General features: G+C 44.4%; 1 protein-coding gene across 1 annotated transcript in view; it reads left to right on the top strand.

Moving 5' to 3' along the window:
* The window catches only part of LOC119977294 (neuronal PAS domain-containing protein 2-like), a 241,839-nt gene that overhangs the window by 97,929 nt on the left and 124,400 nt on the right, over positions 1 to 19,510 (top strand). Inside the window, 1 exon segment of the mRNA XM_038818048.1 lies at positions 16,727 to 16,780. Coding sequence (XP_038673976.1) covers positions 16,749 to 16,780 — 32 coding nt within the window. The 5' untranslated portion in view covers positions 16,727 to 16,748.

The following is a 19,510-nucleotide window of genomic DNA, read 5'->3' as shown; positions in this document are numbered from 1 at the left end:
AACCTGCACATCTTTGGACTGTGGGAGGAAACCGGAGTACCCGGAGGAAACCCACGCACATACGGGGAGGATGTACAGACTCCACACAGACAGTGACCCAAGTCGAAATCAAACTTGGGACCCTGGAGCTGTGAAGCAATTGTGCTATCAACAATGCTACCGTGCTGCCCTTAAGAAGAAATTAATCTACACTCCATTATTCTACCCTAATCCATGTACCTATCCAATAGCCGCTTGAAGGTCCCTAACGTTTACGACTCAACTACTTCCACAGGCAGTGCATTCCATGCCCCCACTACTCTCTGGGTAAAGAGCCTACCTCTGACATCCCCCCTATATCTTCCACCATTTACCTTAAATTTATGTCCCCTTGTAATGGTTTCTTCCACCCGGGGAAAAAGTCTCTGACTGTCTACTCTATCTATTCCCCTGATCATCTTATAAACCTCTATCAAGTCGCTCCTCATCCTTCTCCGTTCTAATGAAAAAGGCCTAGCACCCTCAACCTTTCCTCGTAAGACCTACTATCCATTCCAGGCAACATCCTGGTAAATCTCCTTTGCACCTTTTCCAAAGCTTCCACATCCTTCCTAAAATGAGGTGATCAGAACTGTACACAGTACTCCAAATGTGGCCTGACCAAGGTTTTGTACAGCTGCATCATCACCTCACGGATCTTAAATTCAATCCCTCTGCTAATGAACGCTAGCACACCATAGGCCTTCTTCACAGCTCTATCCACTTGAGTGGCAACTTTCAAAGATCTATGAACATAGACCCCAAGATCTCTCTGCTCCTCTACATTGCCAAGAACCCTATCGTTAACCCTGTATTCCGCATTCATATTTGTCCTTCCAAAATGGACAACCTCACACTTGTCAGGGTTAAACTCCATCTGCCACTTCTCAGCCCAGCTCTGCATCCTACCTATGTTTCTTTGAAGCCGACAACAGCCCTCCTCACTATCCACAACTCCACAAATCTTCGTATCATCTGCAAATTTACTGACTCACCCTTCAACTCCCTCATCCAAGTCGTTAATGAAAATCACAAACAGCAGAGGACCCAGAACTGATCCCTGCGGTACGCCACTGGTAACTGGGCTCCAGGCTGAATATTTGCCATCCACCACCACTCTCTGTCTTCTATCGGTTAGCCAGTCTGTTATCCAACTGGCCAAATTTCCCACTATCCCATGCCTCCTTACTTTCTGCATAAGCCTACCATGGGGAACCTTATCAAATGCCTTACTAAAATCCATGTACACTACATCCACTGCTTTACCTTCATCCACATGCTTGGTCACCTCCTCAAAGAAGTCAATAAGACTTGTAAGGCAAGACCTACCCCTCACAAATCTGTGCTGACTATCCCTAATCAAGCAGTGTCTTTCCAGATGCTCAGAAATCCTATCCCTCAGTACCCTTTCCATTACTTTGCCTACCACCGAAGTAAGACTAACTGGCCTGTAATTCCCAGGGTTATCCCTATTCCCTTTTTTGAACAGGGGCACAACATTCGCCACTCTCCAATCCTCTGGTACCACCCCTGTTGACAGCGAGGACGAAAAGATCATTGCCAACGGCTCTGTAATTTCATCTCTTGCTTCCCATAGAATCCTTGGATATATCACGTCAGGCCCGGGGGACTTGTCTATCCTCAAGTTTTTCAAAATGCCCAACACATCTTCCTTCCTAACAAGTATCGCCTCGAGCTTACCAGTCTGTTTCACACTGTCCTCTCCAACAATATGGCCCCTCTCATTTGTAAGTACTGAAGAAAAATACTTGTTCAAGACCTCTCCTATCTCTTCAGACTCAATACACAATCTCCCGCTACTGTCCTTGATCGGACCTACCCTCGCTCTAGTCATTCTCATATTTCGCACATATGTGTAAAAGGCCTTGGGGTTTTCCTTGATCCTACCCGCCAAAGATTTTTCATGCCCTCTCTTAGCTCTCCTAATCCCTTTCTTCAGTTCCCTTCTGGCTATCTTGTATCCCTCCAGCGCCCTGTCTGAACCTTGTTTTCTCAGCCTTACATAAGTCTCCTTCTTCCTCTTAACAAGACATTCAACCTCTCTTGTCAACCATGGTTCCCTCACTCGACCATCTCTTCCTGCCTGACAGGGACATACATATCAAAAACATGCAGTACCTGTTCCTTGAACAAGTTCCACATTTCACTTGTGTCCTTCCCTGACAGCCTATGTTCCCAACTTATGCACTTCAATTCTTGTCTGACAGCATTAGAACATAGAACATAGAACGATACAGCGCAGTACAGGCCCTTCGGCCCTCGATGTTGCACCGACATGGAAAAAAAAAAACTAAAGGCCATCTAACCTACACTATGCCCTTATCATCCATATGCTTATCCAATAAGTTTTTAAATGCCCTCAATGTTGGCGAGTTCACTACTGTTGCAGGTAGGGCATTCCACGGCCTCACCACTCTTTGCGTAAAAAACCCACCTCTGACCTCTGTCCTATATCTATTACCCCTCAATTTAAGGCTATGTCCCCTCGTGCTAGCCACCTCCATCCGCGGGAGAAGGCTCTCGCTGTCCACCCTATCTAACCCTCTGATCATTTTGTATGCCTCTATTAAGTCACCTCTTAACCTTCTTCTCTCTAACGAAAACAACCTCAAGTCCATCAGCCTTTCCTCATAAGATTTTCCCTCCATACCAGGCAACATCCTGGTAAATCTCCTCTGCACCCGTTCCAAAGCTTCCACGTCCTTCCTATAATGAGGCGACCAGAACTGTACGCAATACTCCAAATGCGGCCGTACCAGAGTTTGGTACAGCTGCATCATGACCTCATGGCTCCGGAACTCAATCCCTCTACCAATAAAGGCCAACACACCATACGCCTTCTTCACAACCCTATCAACCTGGGTGGCAACTTTCAGGGATCTATGTACATGGACACCGAGATCCCTCTGCTCATCCACACTACCAAGAATTTTACCATTAGCCAAATATTCCGCATTCCTGTTATTCTTTCCAAAGTGAATCACCTCACACTTCTCCACATTAAACTCCATTTGCCACCTCTCAGCCCAGCTCTGCAGCTTATCTATGTCCCTCTGTAACCTGCAACATCCTTCCGCACTGTCTACAACTCCACCGACTTTAGTGTCGTCTGCAAATTTACTCACCCATCCTTCTGTGCCCTCCTCTAGGTCATTTATAAAAATGACAAACAGCAACGGCCCCAGAACAGATCCTTGTGGTACGCCACTCGTAACTGAACTCCATTCTGAACATTTCCCATCAACTACCACTCTCTGTCTTCTTTCAACTAGCCAATTTCTGATCCACATCTCTAAATCACCCTCAATCCCCAGCCTCCGTATTTTCTGCAATAGCCGACCGTGGGGAACCTTATCAAACGCTTTACTGAAATCCATATACACCACATCAACTGCTCTACCCTCGTCTACCTGTTCAGTCACCTTCTCAAAGAACTCGATAAGGTTTGTGAGGCATGACCTACCCTTCACAAAACCATGCTGACTATCCCTAATCATATTATTCCTATCTAGATGATTATAAATCGTATCTTTTATAATCCTCTCCAAGACTTTACCCACCACAGACGTTAGGCTCACCGGCCTATAGTTACCGGGGTTATCTCTACTCCCCTTCTTGAACAAAGGGACCACATTTGCTATTCTCCAGTCCTCTGGCACTATTCCTGTAGCCAATGATGACCTAAAAATCAAAGCCAAAGGCTCAGCAATCTCTTCCCTGGCTTCCCAGAGAATCCTAGGATAAATCCCATCCGGCCCCGGGGACTTATCTATTTTCACCTTGTCCAGAATTGCCAACACTTCTTCCCTACACACCTCAATGCCATCTATTCTAATAGCCTGGGTCTCAGCATTCTCCTCCTCAATATTATCTTTTTCTTGAGTGAATACTGACGAAAAGTATTCATTTAGTATCTCGCTTATCTCCTCAGCCTCCACACACAACTTCCCACCACTGTCCTTGACTGGCCCTACTCTTACCCTAGTCATTCTTTTATTCCTGACATACCTATAGAAAGCTTTTGGGTTTTCCTTGATCCTACCTGCCAAAGACTTCTCATGTCCCCTCCTTGCTCGTCTCAGCTCTCTCTTTAGATCCTTCCTCGCTTCCTTGTAACTATCAAGCGCCCCAACTGAAACTTCACGCCTCATCTTCACATAGGCCTCCTTCTTCCTCTTAACAAGAGATTCCACTTCTTTGGTAAACCACGGTTCCCTCGCTCGACCCCTTCCTCCCTGCCTGACTGGTACGTACTTATCAAGAACATGCAATAGCTGTTCCTTGAACAAGCTCCACATATCCAGTGTGCCCAACCCTTACAGCCTACTTCTCCAACCAACACATCCTAAGTCATGTCTAATGGCATCATAATTGCCCTTCCCCCAGCTATAACTCTTGCTCTGCGGGGTATACTTATCCCTTTCCATCACTCATTGTATTTACCCTTCCCCCAATTGTAAACCTTGCCCTGTTGCACGCACCTATCCCTCTCCATTACTAAAGTGAAAGTCACAGAATTGTGGTCACTACCTCCAAAATGCTCCCCCACTAACAAATCTATCACCTGCCCTGGTTCATTACCAAGTACCAAATCCAATATGGCCTCCCCTCTGATCGGACAATCTACATACTGTGTTAGAAAAGCTTTCTGGTCACACTGCACAAACACTACCCCATCCAAACTATTTGATCTAAAGAGTTTCCACTCAATGTTTGGGAAGTTGAAGTCAACCATGACTACTACCCTGTGACTTCTGCACCTTTCCAAAATCTGTTTCCCAATCTGTTCCTCCACATCTCTGCTGCTATTGGGGGGCCTTTAGAAAACTCCCAACAAGGTGACTGCTCCTTTCCTATTTCTGACTTCAACCCATATTACCTCAGTAGGCTGATGCCCCTCGAACTGCCTTTCTGCAGCTGTTATACTATCGCTAATTAACAATGCCACCCCCCCCCCCCCCACCTCTTTTACCATCCTCCCTAATCTTGTTGAAACATCTATAACCAGGGACCTCCAACAACCATTTCTGCCCCTCTTCTATCCAAGTTTCCTTGATGGCCACCACATCGTAGTCCCAAGTACCGATCCATGTCTTACGTTCACCCACCTTATTCCTGATGCTTCTTGCATTGAAGTATACACACTTCAACACATCTCCTTGCCTGCAAGTACTCTCCTTTGTCAGTGTTACCTTCCCCACTGTATCACTACGTGCTTTGGCGTCCTGAATATCGGCTTCCTTAGTTGCTGGACTACAAATCCGGTTCCCATTCCCCTGCCAAATTAGTTTAAACCCTCCCGAAGACTACTAGAAAACCTCCCCCCCCAGGATATTGGTGCCCCTCTGGTTCAGATGCAACCCGTCCTGCTTGTACAGGTCCCACCTTCCCCAGAATGCGCTCCAATTATCCAAATACCTGAAGCCCTCCCTCCTACACCATTCCTGCAGCCACGTGTTCAACTGCACTCTCTCCCTATTCCTAGCCTCGCTATCACGTGGCACCGGCAACAAACCAGAGATGACAACTCTGTCTGTCCTAGCCTTTAACTTCCAGCCTAACTCCATAAACTTGTTTATTACCTCCACACCCCTTGCCCTAACTACGTCGTTGGTACCAATGTGCACCACGACTTCTGGCTGCTCACCCTCCCCCTTCAGGATCCTGAAGACGCGATCCGAGACATCCCTGGCCCTGGCACCCGGGAGGCAACATACCTTCCAGGAGTCTCGCTTGCGACCATAGAATCTCCTATCTATTGCCCTAACCATTGAATCTCCGATTACTATTGCTTTTCGACGCTCCCCCCTTCCCTTCTGAGCCCCAGAGCCAGACTCAGTGCCAGAGACCTGGCCGCTAGGGCCTTCCTCCGGTAGGTCATCCCCCCCAACAGCATCCAAAACGGTATACTTGTTTTGAAGGGGAACGGCCACGAGGGATCCCTGCACTGTCTGCCTGTTAGTTTTATTTCCCCTGACTGTAACCCAGCTACTCTTGTCCAGTACCTTGGGTGTGGCAACCTTCCTGTAACTCTTCTCGATAACCCCCTCTGCCTCCCGGATGATCCGAAGTTCATCCAGCTCCAGCTCCAGTTCCCTAACACGGTCTCTGAGGAGCTGGAGTTGGGTGCACATCTCGCAGGTATAGTCAGCGAGGACACCAGTGGTATCCCTCACCACCCACATCCTACAGGAGGAGCATGCAACTGCCCTAGCCTCCATCCCTTCTTACTTTACAGAATTAGCTGCCCTGTAGACCAACTGGACCTCCGCCCTCCGACTCTGCTTCCAGTCAGCTGTACTCTCTGTAAACTCCTGGCTCCCTTCACACTCTTTGAGGAAATGTAGGAAATGAAATGTAAGGAGCACCTTACTCCCTCCTCACCTAACTCCCTCAGTCACCAAAACTCTCACTGTAGCACTCAAATGCAACCAGTTCAGCACTCCCTCAGTCACCAAACTCTCACTGTAGCACTCAAATGCAACCAGTTCAGCACTCCCTCAGTCACCAAACTCTCACTGTAGCACTCAAATGCAACCAGTTCAGCACTCCCTCAGTCACCAAACTCTCACTGTAGCACTCAAATGCAACCAGTTCAGCACTCCAGTGCAAACAAAGTCTGCACTGTAACTAGCTCAGATTTATACTGTGACTCTAGCCTCTGAAAACTGGCCTAATCCAATTAACTAATTAACAAGCTCCAGCTGCAAGTACCTACAAGTAGAACCTCATTCAACATTGAAGTTAACGGCATCAGAATGGAAGATCAAATACAAAAGATCAATTAAATTGTATTGATTGTAGTAGGTCAGAGTGTGTCTTCAAGAGAAACATTGGGTGGGATTTACCACCCAACCTGCCACATGTTTTGTAGTGGCAGCAGGCTGCCCAGCATTGGCCAGTGGCGGGATCTTGGTCCCACCGTTGTCACCGGGATTTCCTGTTGAATGCACCCCTCACTGCTGTGAAACCCGCGGTAGCAGTGCGCCGTGGGTGAGACCAGAAGATCCTGCTGGTATGAACTGCTGGAAAAGTCTGACCATAGGGTGGGATTTTCCCACACCCTGCAAGGTATTTTGTGGAGGCAGCCTACCAATGCCCAGCGGGAGGATCTTACTGCCAGCGGGTTTCCCGCTATTTGCACCCTTCGCCATTGGGGACCTGCGCCAGAGGGTCACCATCAGTGGGACTGGAAGATCTCGCTGGTGGGGGCTGCTGGGGAATTTCAGCCATAGAATCACTGACAGCAACCTCAGGATTTCCGCATTAGTCCGCGCCCACAGATGTGGACTCCTGAAATTGTTGTCAGTTTTAGTGGACTAATGAGCATGAAAGCTGACAAAGGCCCAAGCCAATGTCACTGCTTTAAATGTTTCATTAACAGTTAGTTTTATCTTAGTTATGATTGAGGAGGGGGGGTGGTTTCCAGCTGTTCTCACCAGCGTGACCTTCCGGACCTGCTGACGGCAAACCCCTACCACGGGTTTCCCGGCGGCAGGGAGGTGGATTTAATGGGAAATCCATTGACAGGCCGGGCCATAAGATCCTGACACCGGCCCCAATGGACGCTTCCTGCTACAGGGAAACATGCTGCACGTAGCAAGGAAAATACCCCAGCTATTTCTAAGATCTATTGAATTACAGTTGCTTCAAACATATCTTTTTTAAATGTATTTTTCTATGAAAAAGTCTATTTATGGGCTGTGGGCATCGCTGGCTGGGCCAATATTTATTGCCCTTTCCTAATTGTCCTTGAAAAGGTGCTTGTGAGTTGCCTTCTTAAACAGCTTCAGTCCATGTGTTATAGGGACACCCACAGTGCTGTTAGGGAGAGTTCCAGGATTTGGACCCAGCAACAGTGAAGGAAGGATGATACATTTCCAAGTCAGAGTGGTGAGTGACTTGGAATGTAACTTCCAGGTGGTAGTGCTCCCATGTATCTGCTGCTTTTGTCCTTCAAGATCGTAGTGGTTGTAGGTTTGGAATGTGCTGCCTAAGGATCGTTGATGAGTTCCTGCAGTGTATCTTGAAGATGGTACACATGGCTGCTGCTGTGCTTTGGTGGTGTATGGAGTGAAGTTTGTGGAAGGGGGTAGCAATTAATCGGCTACTTTGTCCTGGATAGTGTCGAGATTCTTGAGTGTTGTTGTAGATGCACAAATCCGGGCAAATGGAGAGTTTACCATCACACTCCTGACTTGTAGGTGATGGACAGGTTTTGCAGAACCAGGAGGTGCGTTACTTGCCACAGTGGTATTATCACTGGACTGGTAATCCAGAGACCCAGGGTAAAGCTCTGGGGACCCAGTTTCGAATCCCGCCATGGCAGATGGTCAAATTTGAATTACATTTTTTAAAAATCTGGAATTCAACGCCTAATGATGACCATGAAACCATTGCCGATTGTCAGAAAAAAACATTTGGTTCACTAATGTCTTTCAGCGAAGGAAATCTGCCATCCTTACCTGGTCTGGCCTACATGAGACTCCAGACCCACAGCAGTGTGGTTTACTCTTAAATGCCCTCTGAAATTGCCTGGCAAGCCACTCAGTTCCATAGTAATTAGGGATGGGCAATAAATGTTGGCCCAGCCAGCGAAGCCCATGAATGAATAAAAATATGTATATTTATATGGCCAGTCCAGTAAGTTTCTGGTCAACGATAACACCCAGAATGTTGATGGTGGGGAATTCAGCGACGACAGTGCCATTGAATGTCAAGGGGTGATGGTTATAGATATTGACCAGGCCTTTCTGCATTTGGACACGGACTGCTTCTGCATCTGAGGAGTCATGAATGGTGCTGAACTTTGTGTAATCATCAGTGAATATCCCAGCTTATGACCTTAGGATGGAACGAAGGTCAGTAATGAAGTAGCTCACGTATACATCGATGTTACTTATGTTTTTCAACATGAGATGCTAGGTTAATGAAAGAAGTATTTTGTTCAAGCATATACAGTACTTGAAAACCTTACAATTCTGAACTTTTTGAGGCTCCGGTCACTGGCAACAGCTCACATGCAGTAGGTAATTTAAAATTTGTGGGTTCTCTACATTTGATTTTGTCTGCATTGACATTAACGGAGGGAAAGTCATGGACAAAACACCATATTTTTCTGATAAATGATATGCTTTTTGCAAGGCCTTGTTGATGATTCAGGGTCTTGGCCATCTATCCTCTGTATGCTGAGTTCTTGCAAGGAAATCTTGATAAGATGTACTTTGAAATCCTTGACCTTAACTATTAGAAATTCTGTCTTTTTTGTCCATGTTAAAAACATTTTCATGCTCAATTTTCTGCTCACCTTTCAGTGTTTTGTGACTTCTTTCTATTAAGCAATGAAACTAAATATGAAGTGGTTGTTTTTGTTTCAATGAGCGTTAAAGTAGCCAAAGTAAGAAGTCTTAAAACACCAAGTTAAAGTCCAACATGTTTGTTTCAAACACTAGCTTTCGGAGCACTGCTCCTTCCTCAGGTGAAGGGGCAGTGCTCCGAAAGCTAGTGTTTGAAACAAACATGTTGGACTTTAACCTGGTGTTGTAAGACTTCTTACTGTACTCACCCTAGTCCAACACCGGCATCTCCACATCAAAGTAGCCAAATGTTGGGAATGATCTTTCGCTAGTCCGCCTTTATTTTCCTTTATTACATCACTTATTCCAAGTTAAGAAAAACATCCAATCACTTGCATTCATTTCTCTAAGGTGCCAAATCATTTACTTTGCATTTCTGTTATATAATTTTAAAGGTTTTTAATTTTCTGTTAGTTCCAAGAATATAGATAAAAATAGTTGATTTTCACATTTGTTAAAGGTAGTCTCTATCACAAGGGCTCCACTTTGTTTGCATTTGATGTATATTTCCAGTTAACCAGGTGGGGCCACAGATCTACCACCTGACAGAGCAAGATTGTTGAAATATCATTTGTATGAAGCAGAGTAGCACCATAATATTCTCTGCGCTATTTTCCAGAAATTCTGTTGGGTGTAATCAAGCTGAACTTACCCTTGCCTCACTATACACTTGCCTCATTAGATTGAAGGATTTGTAAAAGAACAACCGACAGCGTTGTCAAAACATGGGGAAGTACTTTTCCCACTGCTCGGTACAGTGCAGTAGGAATGCAGTGTTGGGATGCACATCAACAAAACCACTGAGTTTTGCATTGCTGCAACCTTAAGATCCCCTGCAGCACGCAGTTGCTTCCTCTGATTTGCAGCAAGCAAGGCAGTAGTCCTGCCCTGCACTCACCTAACAACTGCTAATTACCTAAACGTATCAACTCAACTGGCCCATTGCCAAATTTTATTTCAGAGCGAAGAATGGAAGAAGATTGGCTGTAAGATGTAGTGCCAATAGTGACATACAGGTGCAATATTTGCAATTCAATGGCAGTCTGCAAGGTTATTGCTTATTTTAGATCCTGAGAATGCACGCAGTGAGGAAAAGCTATCATGAAGTCTACTCTTTTCATAGACCGTAAATAATTTATGCATAATGAGTTCTATCTATGATGCCAAGAAAGTTTGTTTAATTTGTATAATTTATGCACCGGTCCAAAGGTAGCTGAGTAAAAGTCCAGAATATCCATTTTGGTTTGAATTTAATGGAAAGTGGAATAAACCTTATGATATCCTGCCAAGGCTGCCAAATATGAACGAGCTGTGAGGACTGTGCAATCCATCCACTTGCAGACTCGGTGTTCTGAGAAGCTCAGGAAATAAAACCAATGCAATCACTAACAATGATAAAACGTACTAATTTGATCTTTCCGAAAACACTGATTTATTTTAAAAGTGAAATAATTTGTTCAAAGGGAATCAGAGTAACAAATGCTAAGGGCCAGAGATAAGGCTCATTGGTGACTATTTTTTGAGCTCTATGAGTGCCCTTAGAGATCCAAAATGGTACGTGCTATGCACACATATACTTTTACACTGAACATTATATTGTTGAGAACATTAGTGTGTACAAGTGCAATGAACAAGCACTGGAAGTATGTCAAGCTGGTAGATCATGATCTCAATTTGTATGCAACACTGACTAAATGCCAGCAGCACCATTTTTGAGATCAACATGCCAGCGAATGACCTTTCTGAACATGGCACAGCTGAACATGCATTAAGCAGCAGGAAGGATCCACGCAGTGCTATTTAAAGTGGACATTAACTATGTATAGGAACACAGGAAACATTGAACAGGAGTCGGCCATTCAGACCATTGAACCTACATCATCATTCAGTTAGATCATGGCTGATCTTCTACCTCAACACCACTTTCCTGCACTATCCCTATATCCTTTGATATCTATGGTATCCAGAAATCTATCAGTTTCTGTCTTGAATATACTCAATGATTGAGCTTCCACAGCCCTCTGGGGGAGTGAATTCTGAACATTTACCACCCTCCGAATGAAGAAATTCCTCCTTGTCTCAGTCTTCAAAGACAGCAGTGCTATCCACTGCGCCACCATGCTGCCCTCCTACATACTAGCTTTGAGTGACGCACAAGAACACCCAGGTCCCTTTGGGTATCAACATTTCCCAATCTCTCACCATTTAAGAAATATTCTGCCTTTCTGCTTTCGTACTAAAGTGGATAAGTTTGCATTTATTCACATATTACACCTGCCATGTTCTTGCTCACTCACTTAATCTATCCAAATGCTCTTGAAGTCTCCTTGCATCTTCCTTGCAAATTACATTCCCTCCTGGTGTATGTTATCAACAAATTTGGAAATATGACATTTTGTCCCCATATCCAAATCATTTATATAGATTGTGAATAGCTGGGGACTAGCACTGATTCTTGCGCTACCTCACTAGTAACAGCCTGCTAGCCTGAGAATAACCCATTTATTCCTACTCTCTGTTTTCTGTCTTTTCATAGAATTCTTACAGTGCAGAAGGAGGCCATTCGGCCCATCAATTCTGCACCAGCCCCCCAAAAGAGCACCTCACCTCTGCCCAAAACCCACCCTATCCCCGTAACCACACCTAACCTTTGGACACTTAGGGGAAATTTAGCATGGCCAATCCACCTAACCCGCACATCTTTGGACTGTGGGAGGAAACTGGAGCACCCGGAGGAAACCCACGCAGACACAGAGAGAACATGCAAACTCCACCACAAGCAGTCACCCAAGGCCAGAATTGAACCCGGGTGCCTGGCGCCGTGAGGCAGCAGTGCTAACCACTGTTCCACCATGCCGTCCTATTAACCAATTCCCAATCCCAATCCAGACCAGTATATTACCCCAATGCAATGCACTCTAATTATGTTTACTAACCTCCTGTATGAGACCTTCTAAGAAAACCTCTTGAAAATCCAAATTCATCACATCCACTGGTTATACAGGTTAATTATTAGTTGATTTATTTTGGCTATTGCTCGATTCTACATGTGTTTGCTATTTTCTATAGTTGGTTCAATTTGCAAAACTCTACAGGGAAATTTGCTGACTTCAAGGTTTCTGCGTAAATCAGTTGCTCCCAGAAATGAATACGCTTGTAGGAATTCCCTTTAGAATACTGCATGATTTGGAGAATGAATAGAAACCACTCAGAGCATCACAAGCTGCTGGAAGAGGGAGGAGGAATAGGGGGAGAAAGGCTCTCGGCTGCAGAACACATCTGTCCAGGGCGCTCATGGAGGAATGTCCTATCTGAATCTCAATGAGCAATAATGTGTGAAATGTCATCCCTTCAGTAAGAATGGCCTCACTGAAATCTGCCAGCTGCTGCAGCCATAACTTTAGCCTCAGAGCAGGACAAGGACCACATTGCCAGTTGTTGTGAATGTGACCAGGGTGATGAACTTTTTATGCGGGGAGCCAATGTTCTGTAAGTCTCTCTATTCAATGAGAGCAAACTATATTTAATTCTTTTTTTCCAGAAATATGCAGACAGAATGAGCACATATTGACTCATTAGGCTTATAGGATTTCAATTGCACTGGGACCAAAGGAAATCCACTCCCTCAGCGTCCGGTTGTTGTGTTACTAAAGGTACATCATACCATACCATCATGCAGGCCATTTCCCACTGGCAGCAGTCATTAAGCCTTCATTCTGTGTCAGTCTGCTGTGAGAGTTGTATTTCAGTGGCCAATGGATACTGAAGGATTGTTACTGCTCAGATGTTGGAGCATGAGGAGGAATAGGAGGAGATGTAGGAGACAACCAAGATGGCCCCTTCCTACCCAGCTCTCCATGAAGAATTCACTCAAGTGTAACACCAGTAACCACAACCTCAATTCCCTATTGATCAGCAGTCCCACATCCCTGAGATTTTCTGTGTCACTGACCATATCACAGCATTCATTTGTCCACAATGCAAAAATAAGTCATTACAAAATAATCATTCCAATTCATAAATGATAGCATGTAATATTGCACACAGACATTGAGTAATCATTCTGGCGTATTTCCTCGGTGCCCAATTTCCATGTGTCCTTACCATACCTCAGTGACTGCAGCATGGCTGGGAAGGCTGCTGCTGCCTTTCGGTGGAGGAGACTTCAGATGGACTTGGAGGATGGCCTTGGCCAATTTGGGCCTAAAAGGGCCTGCTGTCTATTTCAAAGTAAGAAGTCTTACAACACCAGGTTAAAGACTGCTGAAGTGTCAAGGGCATTCAGCCTCTGATCTTCGAGTAAGTGTTCTCCAAGGCAGCCTTCAGGACACGCGACAACACAGAATCGGCAAGCAGAAACGTATAGCCATTTTCCGCACACATGAGTACGGCCTCAACCGGGACCTTGGATTCATGTCGTATTACATTCACTCCCCACCATCTGGCCTGGGCTTGCGAAACCCTACCAACTGTCCTGGCGTGAGACAATTCACACCTCTTTAGCCTGTGATTATCCCTCGCTCCCGTTGCTCCATCTGGACCTGTAAAGACTTAATTATCTGCAAAGACTCGCATTCAAAGTATCGTTTTGCATCATTGACTTTGTCTATTGATATGTTTCTGGAACCCACCTCTTCATCCACCTGAGGAAGGAGCTGTGCTCCGAAAGCTAGTGATTCGAAACAAATCTGTTGGGCTTTAACCTGGTGTTGTAAGACTTCTTACTGTGCTCACCTCAGTCCAACGCCGGCATCTCTACATCATGTCTATTTCAAAGGCTCAGCATAGGCAGCAGCATTTGAGCTGGCTGGCTGACAGGCAACAGGAAGAGGTTGGTGGAGTGGCATTGATGGGAGGACGAATGTTGTCTTCCTGAGAGAGGAAAGCAAGTTTATACACCATGGAGCCACAGCCACTACCTTCGGATGTGCCCCTGCAATCCTAGTAATCTGTCGGAAGACAGATTGCTAGACTGCCATAACCAGGGGGGCCAACTCCTCGTAAAAGATTTAAGGGACACTCTTACATGGCGGCAAGTTGCAAGAGCCAGGCTGGGGGGGAAGTCAGGGGGGATGCTTTCTACTTACTGTCAGCATTCTAAAAGTGAGCGTGGGGAAGGGGATTGTGTGGTGCTATTGGAGCTGTAAGAGCAGTTAGAGTAAGGATGGGGTTGGTTCCAGCGCATGTGCAGAATCAACAAAAGAAAGTTCCGGGTCAAACACATGCACAGAAATGAGAACAGAATATTCTGGACAAAACGCATCCCTGGATTACCTGACCCGCAACATGGGACAAAAGCCCAGATTACATGACAATCCCGAAAATTTGGGATGGTTAGTCGTCCTGGCCATAACATCTAAAGATGTGCAGGTTAGATGGATTGGCTATGCTAAAGTTGCCCCTTAGTGTACAAAGATGTGCATGTTAAATGTGGTCACAGGGATAGGGTGGGGGAGTGGGCCTAGGGAGGGTGCTCTTTCAAGGGCCAGTGCAGATTTAATGGGCCAAATGGCCTCCTTCAGCACTGTAGAGATTGTATGATTCTGTGATATTGCATGTTCCTTTATGCACTCCAAAGCCATGATAGCAGCAGCCTAATACTGCAGACTTGGACATTGGATAACTGTTGCTTGTGCTGCAATGGAATCTGTGGCATTGGTCATCAAATGCCGGATCATAATTGGATCCACAAGTGTGCAGACGAAGTTAGTCACCGCTTTCACACTGGAGAGGATGGGCTCCACGCGCTGCATAAAGCCTGGTGCCAAGTTGCTCCCAGACACCTCCATGTTCCTGACATTGAACACAAAGTTTCTGAAAAATGTTCTACTACAATGAAGTCAAATGCAATCTCACCCTCCAGCGAACTCACATTGGTGCTATCCTTTTCCCTTTTTCTGGCTGTAGATGCTTCCAGTTGTTTCTTGTAAGAGGGGGAGAAGTGCTTTAGTGAGTGTGGTGCAGTGTGTTTAGTAACAGTGTGCATGCTGTGAGATGTAAGTGTGAGGCTTGAAGCAATGCTAACTGAGGGTGAGGTCAAGCAAATGACCCTCAGGTATCAGTTCTGATTGATAGAGACAGTCAGTAAATGAAGCATGAGAGTCTGGTGAATTGAGCAGTCTCAAAGGTTAATAGGAAGGTTATAGTATTTGAAGATGCAATAATTGACCGTGACCATTTATGTGAGACTATTGAACTTCTTCCGGCATTGCATCCAGGTTCGTGGCATAAGCTCCATGATTCTGAGTTCCTCCTGTCTTTTGACCATCTGTGTGGAGGGCGTCCAAGCCCCCTCAGGATATAGGACACCTGCGTTCTACCTCCTGCACCAGTATACTTTCAAGCCTGCTCAGTCTGATGTTTTGCAATTCTTTAATGTTTTCCAGGTCAGATTCACTTCTGACACCTCTGCCAGCATTTTATCATGCGAGTATGCATCCCCCTGCTTGCTCCTTTAAACTGTGTAAATTAGTTTCAAGCGGAGCTAGCCATTCACATTTTGGTCCCCTCCAGACAATCCGGGCATGGTTATTACTGACTAGACTTTGATATAATTCAGGTGAGCAGACTGTGCAAAATTGGCATGCTTGCCTGCATTGCAGGACCAAGATAATCACACATTGCAATCCTGTATCCATCTTTGGGAGCTATCCAATTTAGTACCCGCTTTTCTTATTTATCATAATCCTAATAAGCAAAGAGTAATCAGCGCACAACATATTTGCATTGATAAATTACTTTTTGGCTGAACGTTTACAGTATGGGTGAGGGTGTCTGAACAATAAAACTATTGAATCATAGAGTTATAGAAAAGTTACATTGCAGAAGGAGCCCATCTTGTCCATGCCAGCCTGAGGACACCCAGGTGCCCTTTCTAATCCCACCTTCCTGCATCCTGTCCATAAACCTGTAGTTTACAGCACTTAAGGTGCAGGTCCATACTTTTAAAAAACATTTAGGGTCTCTGCCTCCACCATCCACTCGGGTAGCGAATTCCAGACACCCACTACTCTCTGCATGAAAAAGTCCTTCCTCATTTCCCCTCTACACCTTCTGCCTCTTATCTTGAATCCAAATCCCCTGGTTCTAGAATTCTCCACCAAGGGAAACAATTTTATCTTCTCCACTCTCTCTCTTCTCCTATAGGTAGGAAGTGACCAAATTTTCTTTGGTAGACATCATAGACAGAATTACTGGAGCTGATGGTTTTGGAAAGCAGTTAATGAACTCAAGTGGTAAAAATATGTTAAACTAAGTAGTTTGATTAGAAATCTGGTGATGTGAATTTGCATTAATAAAAAGATATATTGAAGATTATTTTCATTTTATAGACACCATTTTGTAGAAGAGCTAATGGATGAAGATGACAAGGACAAGGCAAAGAGGTGAGATTTTGCATGGCCTGTAACATAATGCAGTGAAAGAAAATTGCACTTCAAGCTGTTTTGCCTCAAATTTGAATAGGAGCATGTTTTGAGTGAATGTTTTATCTTTGGTCCTGTCTTTCCTGGTCACCTGAAGTTATTTTAGAAAATCTATTTGAATAGGTGACTAAATCAGGGAAGTATAAGGGAAAGGTTGTGACCATTTATCAATTATTGCAGTGTTCCCAAAGAAGAATATTATGTAGTAATCAATAGAAAAATAAACTAATGACTTGCATTTATTTAGGTCCTTCCATGGCCTCAGGATGTCCCAAGACGCCTTACAACAAATGAAGAACTTTTGAAGTGTCATCACTGTTGTAATATAGGAATCTCCCACAACAGTCATGTCCTAAAGAGCAGATAAATTATGTTATTGATGTTTATTGAGAGATAAATATCGATGAGGATCTCAGCATTACCTTCCATGCTCTTTTTCAGAATACTGCCTCGGAATGGCACTTTCTACAGCTAGCTGAGAGAGCTTTGGTTTAACATCACATCCGAAAGATGACATCTCTGACAGGGTGGTACTCCCTCTGTGCGCCATCCTAGATTGTTGTCCTCAAGCCTTTATAGTAGGGCTTGAACCCACAATATTTTGACCCAAACACTAAGAGTGCTATAAACTGGACCATGCCTAGCATATGACTTGGCTTGTTATCTTCAACATTGAACATTCCAAGCCATGAAAGACAAATTTCTTGGAAGAGATTATTGATATTGTGTTGTTACACATTAGAAAAAAAAGGGCAATCTGATTTGAGTAAATGGCTCAGGTGTGAAGTGAGCACCAGTGCAAGCACAATAGGTCAAATATTTCTACAATTCTTTGTTCCTCACCTATTTCTACTACATAAGAATATCATGTTCTCTTCAGGTAAGAAGTTCTCTTCAGTGCACATCATTTCAACTCCTTCACTTGATGATGCTCTCTCATGAAGATAGCTAGTACCAGGAGTCATTGGTAACTTGTTTTACAAACAGAGTATTTTACAAAGTTTATATCTGCCCAGTGACAAATAACCGTAATTGCACTTGATAGGTTATGAAGAAGATTTCATTTTTGCTGGTCAAATAAATTTGAGTGTCTTACTTATTGTGAAAATGCAGGAAGATATATAATCTTGAAAAGGACATCACAAGAAAATGCTTGTTCTTAAGCTACAGCTCCATGATTATGTCAGGAACACTACTACAACTGTACCTCTATATTGAGAATGTACGTATGATTGCCAGAGGTGAAGTTTAACATTCACCTTTCCTGAAAATGGAACTCCCTCTACATAAATGCTATTCCTTATAGGCAGAGGCACCAGTGTCCCACAATTAGTGAACAAAGTTTGTCAAAGTTTACATGGTATGTATGCAAAGTCACTAACTTGCCAGTTTGCAGTTTAGAGCCTCCAAAACCTTATGTGACACACAACCACCTGAGTCAAATTAGTGAGACATTTTTCCTAATTGAAATCATCACTATCTTCTCTCTGTTATGCTGTCCAATAACTAAATAATGTTCAGTTATACCATAAGACAGTGTTCTTCAAACTTTTTTTCCGGGGACCCATTTTTACCAACAGGCCAACCTTCGGGACCCAACCCGGCCGACCTTAGCGGCCCACGCTGGCCGACCTTTGCGACCCACGCCGGCCGACCTGTGTGACCCCCATTTTCTCTTACCTTGTTTTCTGCTGATAAAAATGGAGGAAATGGTTTTGGGTCCCTTTGGCCTTCGTACACGCTCCTTCAATGGAACCTGTTGGATGAAGGTGAAGCCTTCCGGTGTTGGAAAGTATGGAGTCTCCATTTGTCCAAAGTTCTGCACTTCTTTCCTGTAAGATTTTATGAAATAAAACTCCCCCGAACTTGTAAAAAAAAATGAATGAAATAAATTTAAATTAAATGAATAAAATAAATGAATAAAATGAATAAAACCCCCCGAACTTGTAAAACAAAAAGTTGCGACCGTTTAAAAAAAGAGTGGCTGCACTGCGCATGCGGCCCGGTCATCAGCGCGGATCTTTTTAAAAAAAATTTTTATTGGAATTGTTTACAGAAAATATAAAAATATAACAACAAGCAATAATATGCAACAAACTACCCCATAACACCCGCAACTCCCCCCAAACCGTATCAACACATGTATCTCATCCCCCCCACCCCACCAACCCCAACAAGAGAACTTAACCATAAATTAAAATTAAATAAATCAAATTTAAATAAAATAAACAAACATAGTCATCGTTCCCCCCCCCCCCCCCTATCTGACCTACACTATTCCATTTTCATCCATGTGTCTATCCAGTGACCACTTAAATGCCCTTAAAGTTGGCGAGTCTACTACTGTTGCAGGCAGGGCGTTCCATACCCCTACTACTCTCTGAGTAAAGAAACTGCCTCTGACATCTGTCCTATATCTACCACCCCTCAATTTAAAGCTATGTCCCCTCGTGTTGGTCATCACCATCCGAGGAAAAGACTCTCACGGTCTACCCTATCTAACCCTCTGACTATCTTATATGTCTCTATTAAGTCACCTCTCAGCCTTCTCCTCTCTAACGAAAACAACCTCAAGTCCCTGAGCCTTTCCTCGTAAGACCTTCCCTCCATACCAGGCAACATCCTAGTAAATCTCCTCTGAACCCTTTCCAAAGCTTCCACATCCTTCCTATAATGTGGTGACCAGAACTG

This window comes from Scyliorhinus canicula, chromosome 14, assembly GCF_902713615.1.
Source record: "Scyliorhinus canicula chromosome 14, sScyCan1.1, whole genome shotgun sequence".
NCBI classification, from domain to species: Eukaryota; Metazoa; Chordata; class Chondrichthyes; order Carcharhiniformes; family Scyliorhinidae; genus Scyliorhinus; species Scyliorhinus canicula.
The sequence above is the reverse complement of the archived record's forward strand: the minus strand, read 5'-3'. Positions and strand labels throughout refer to the sequence as shown.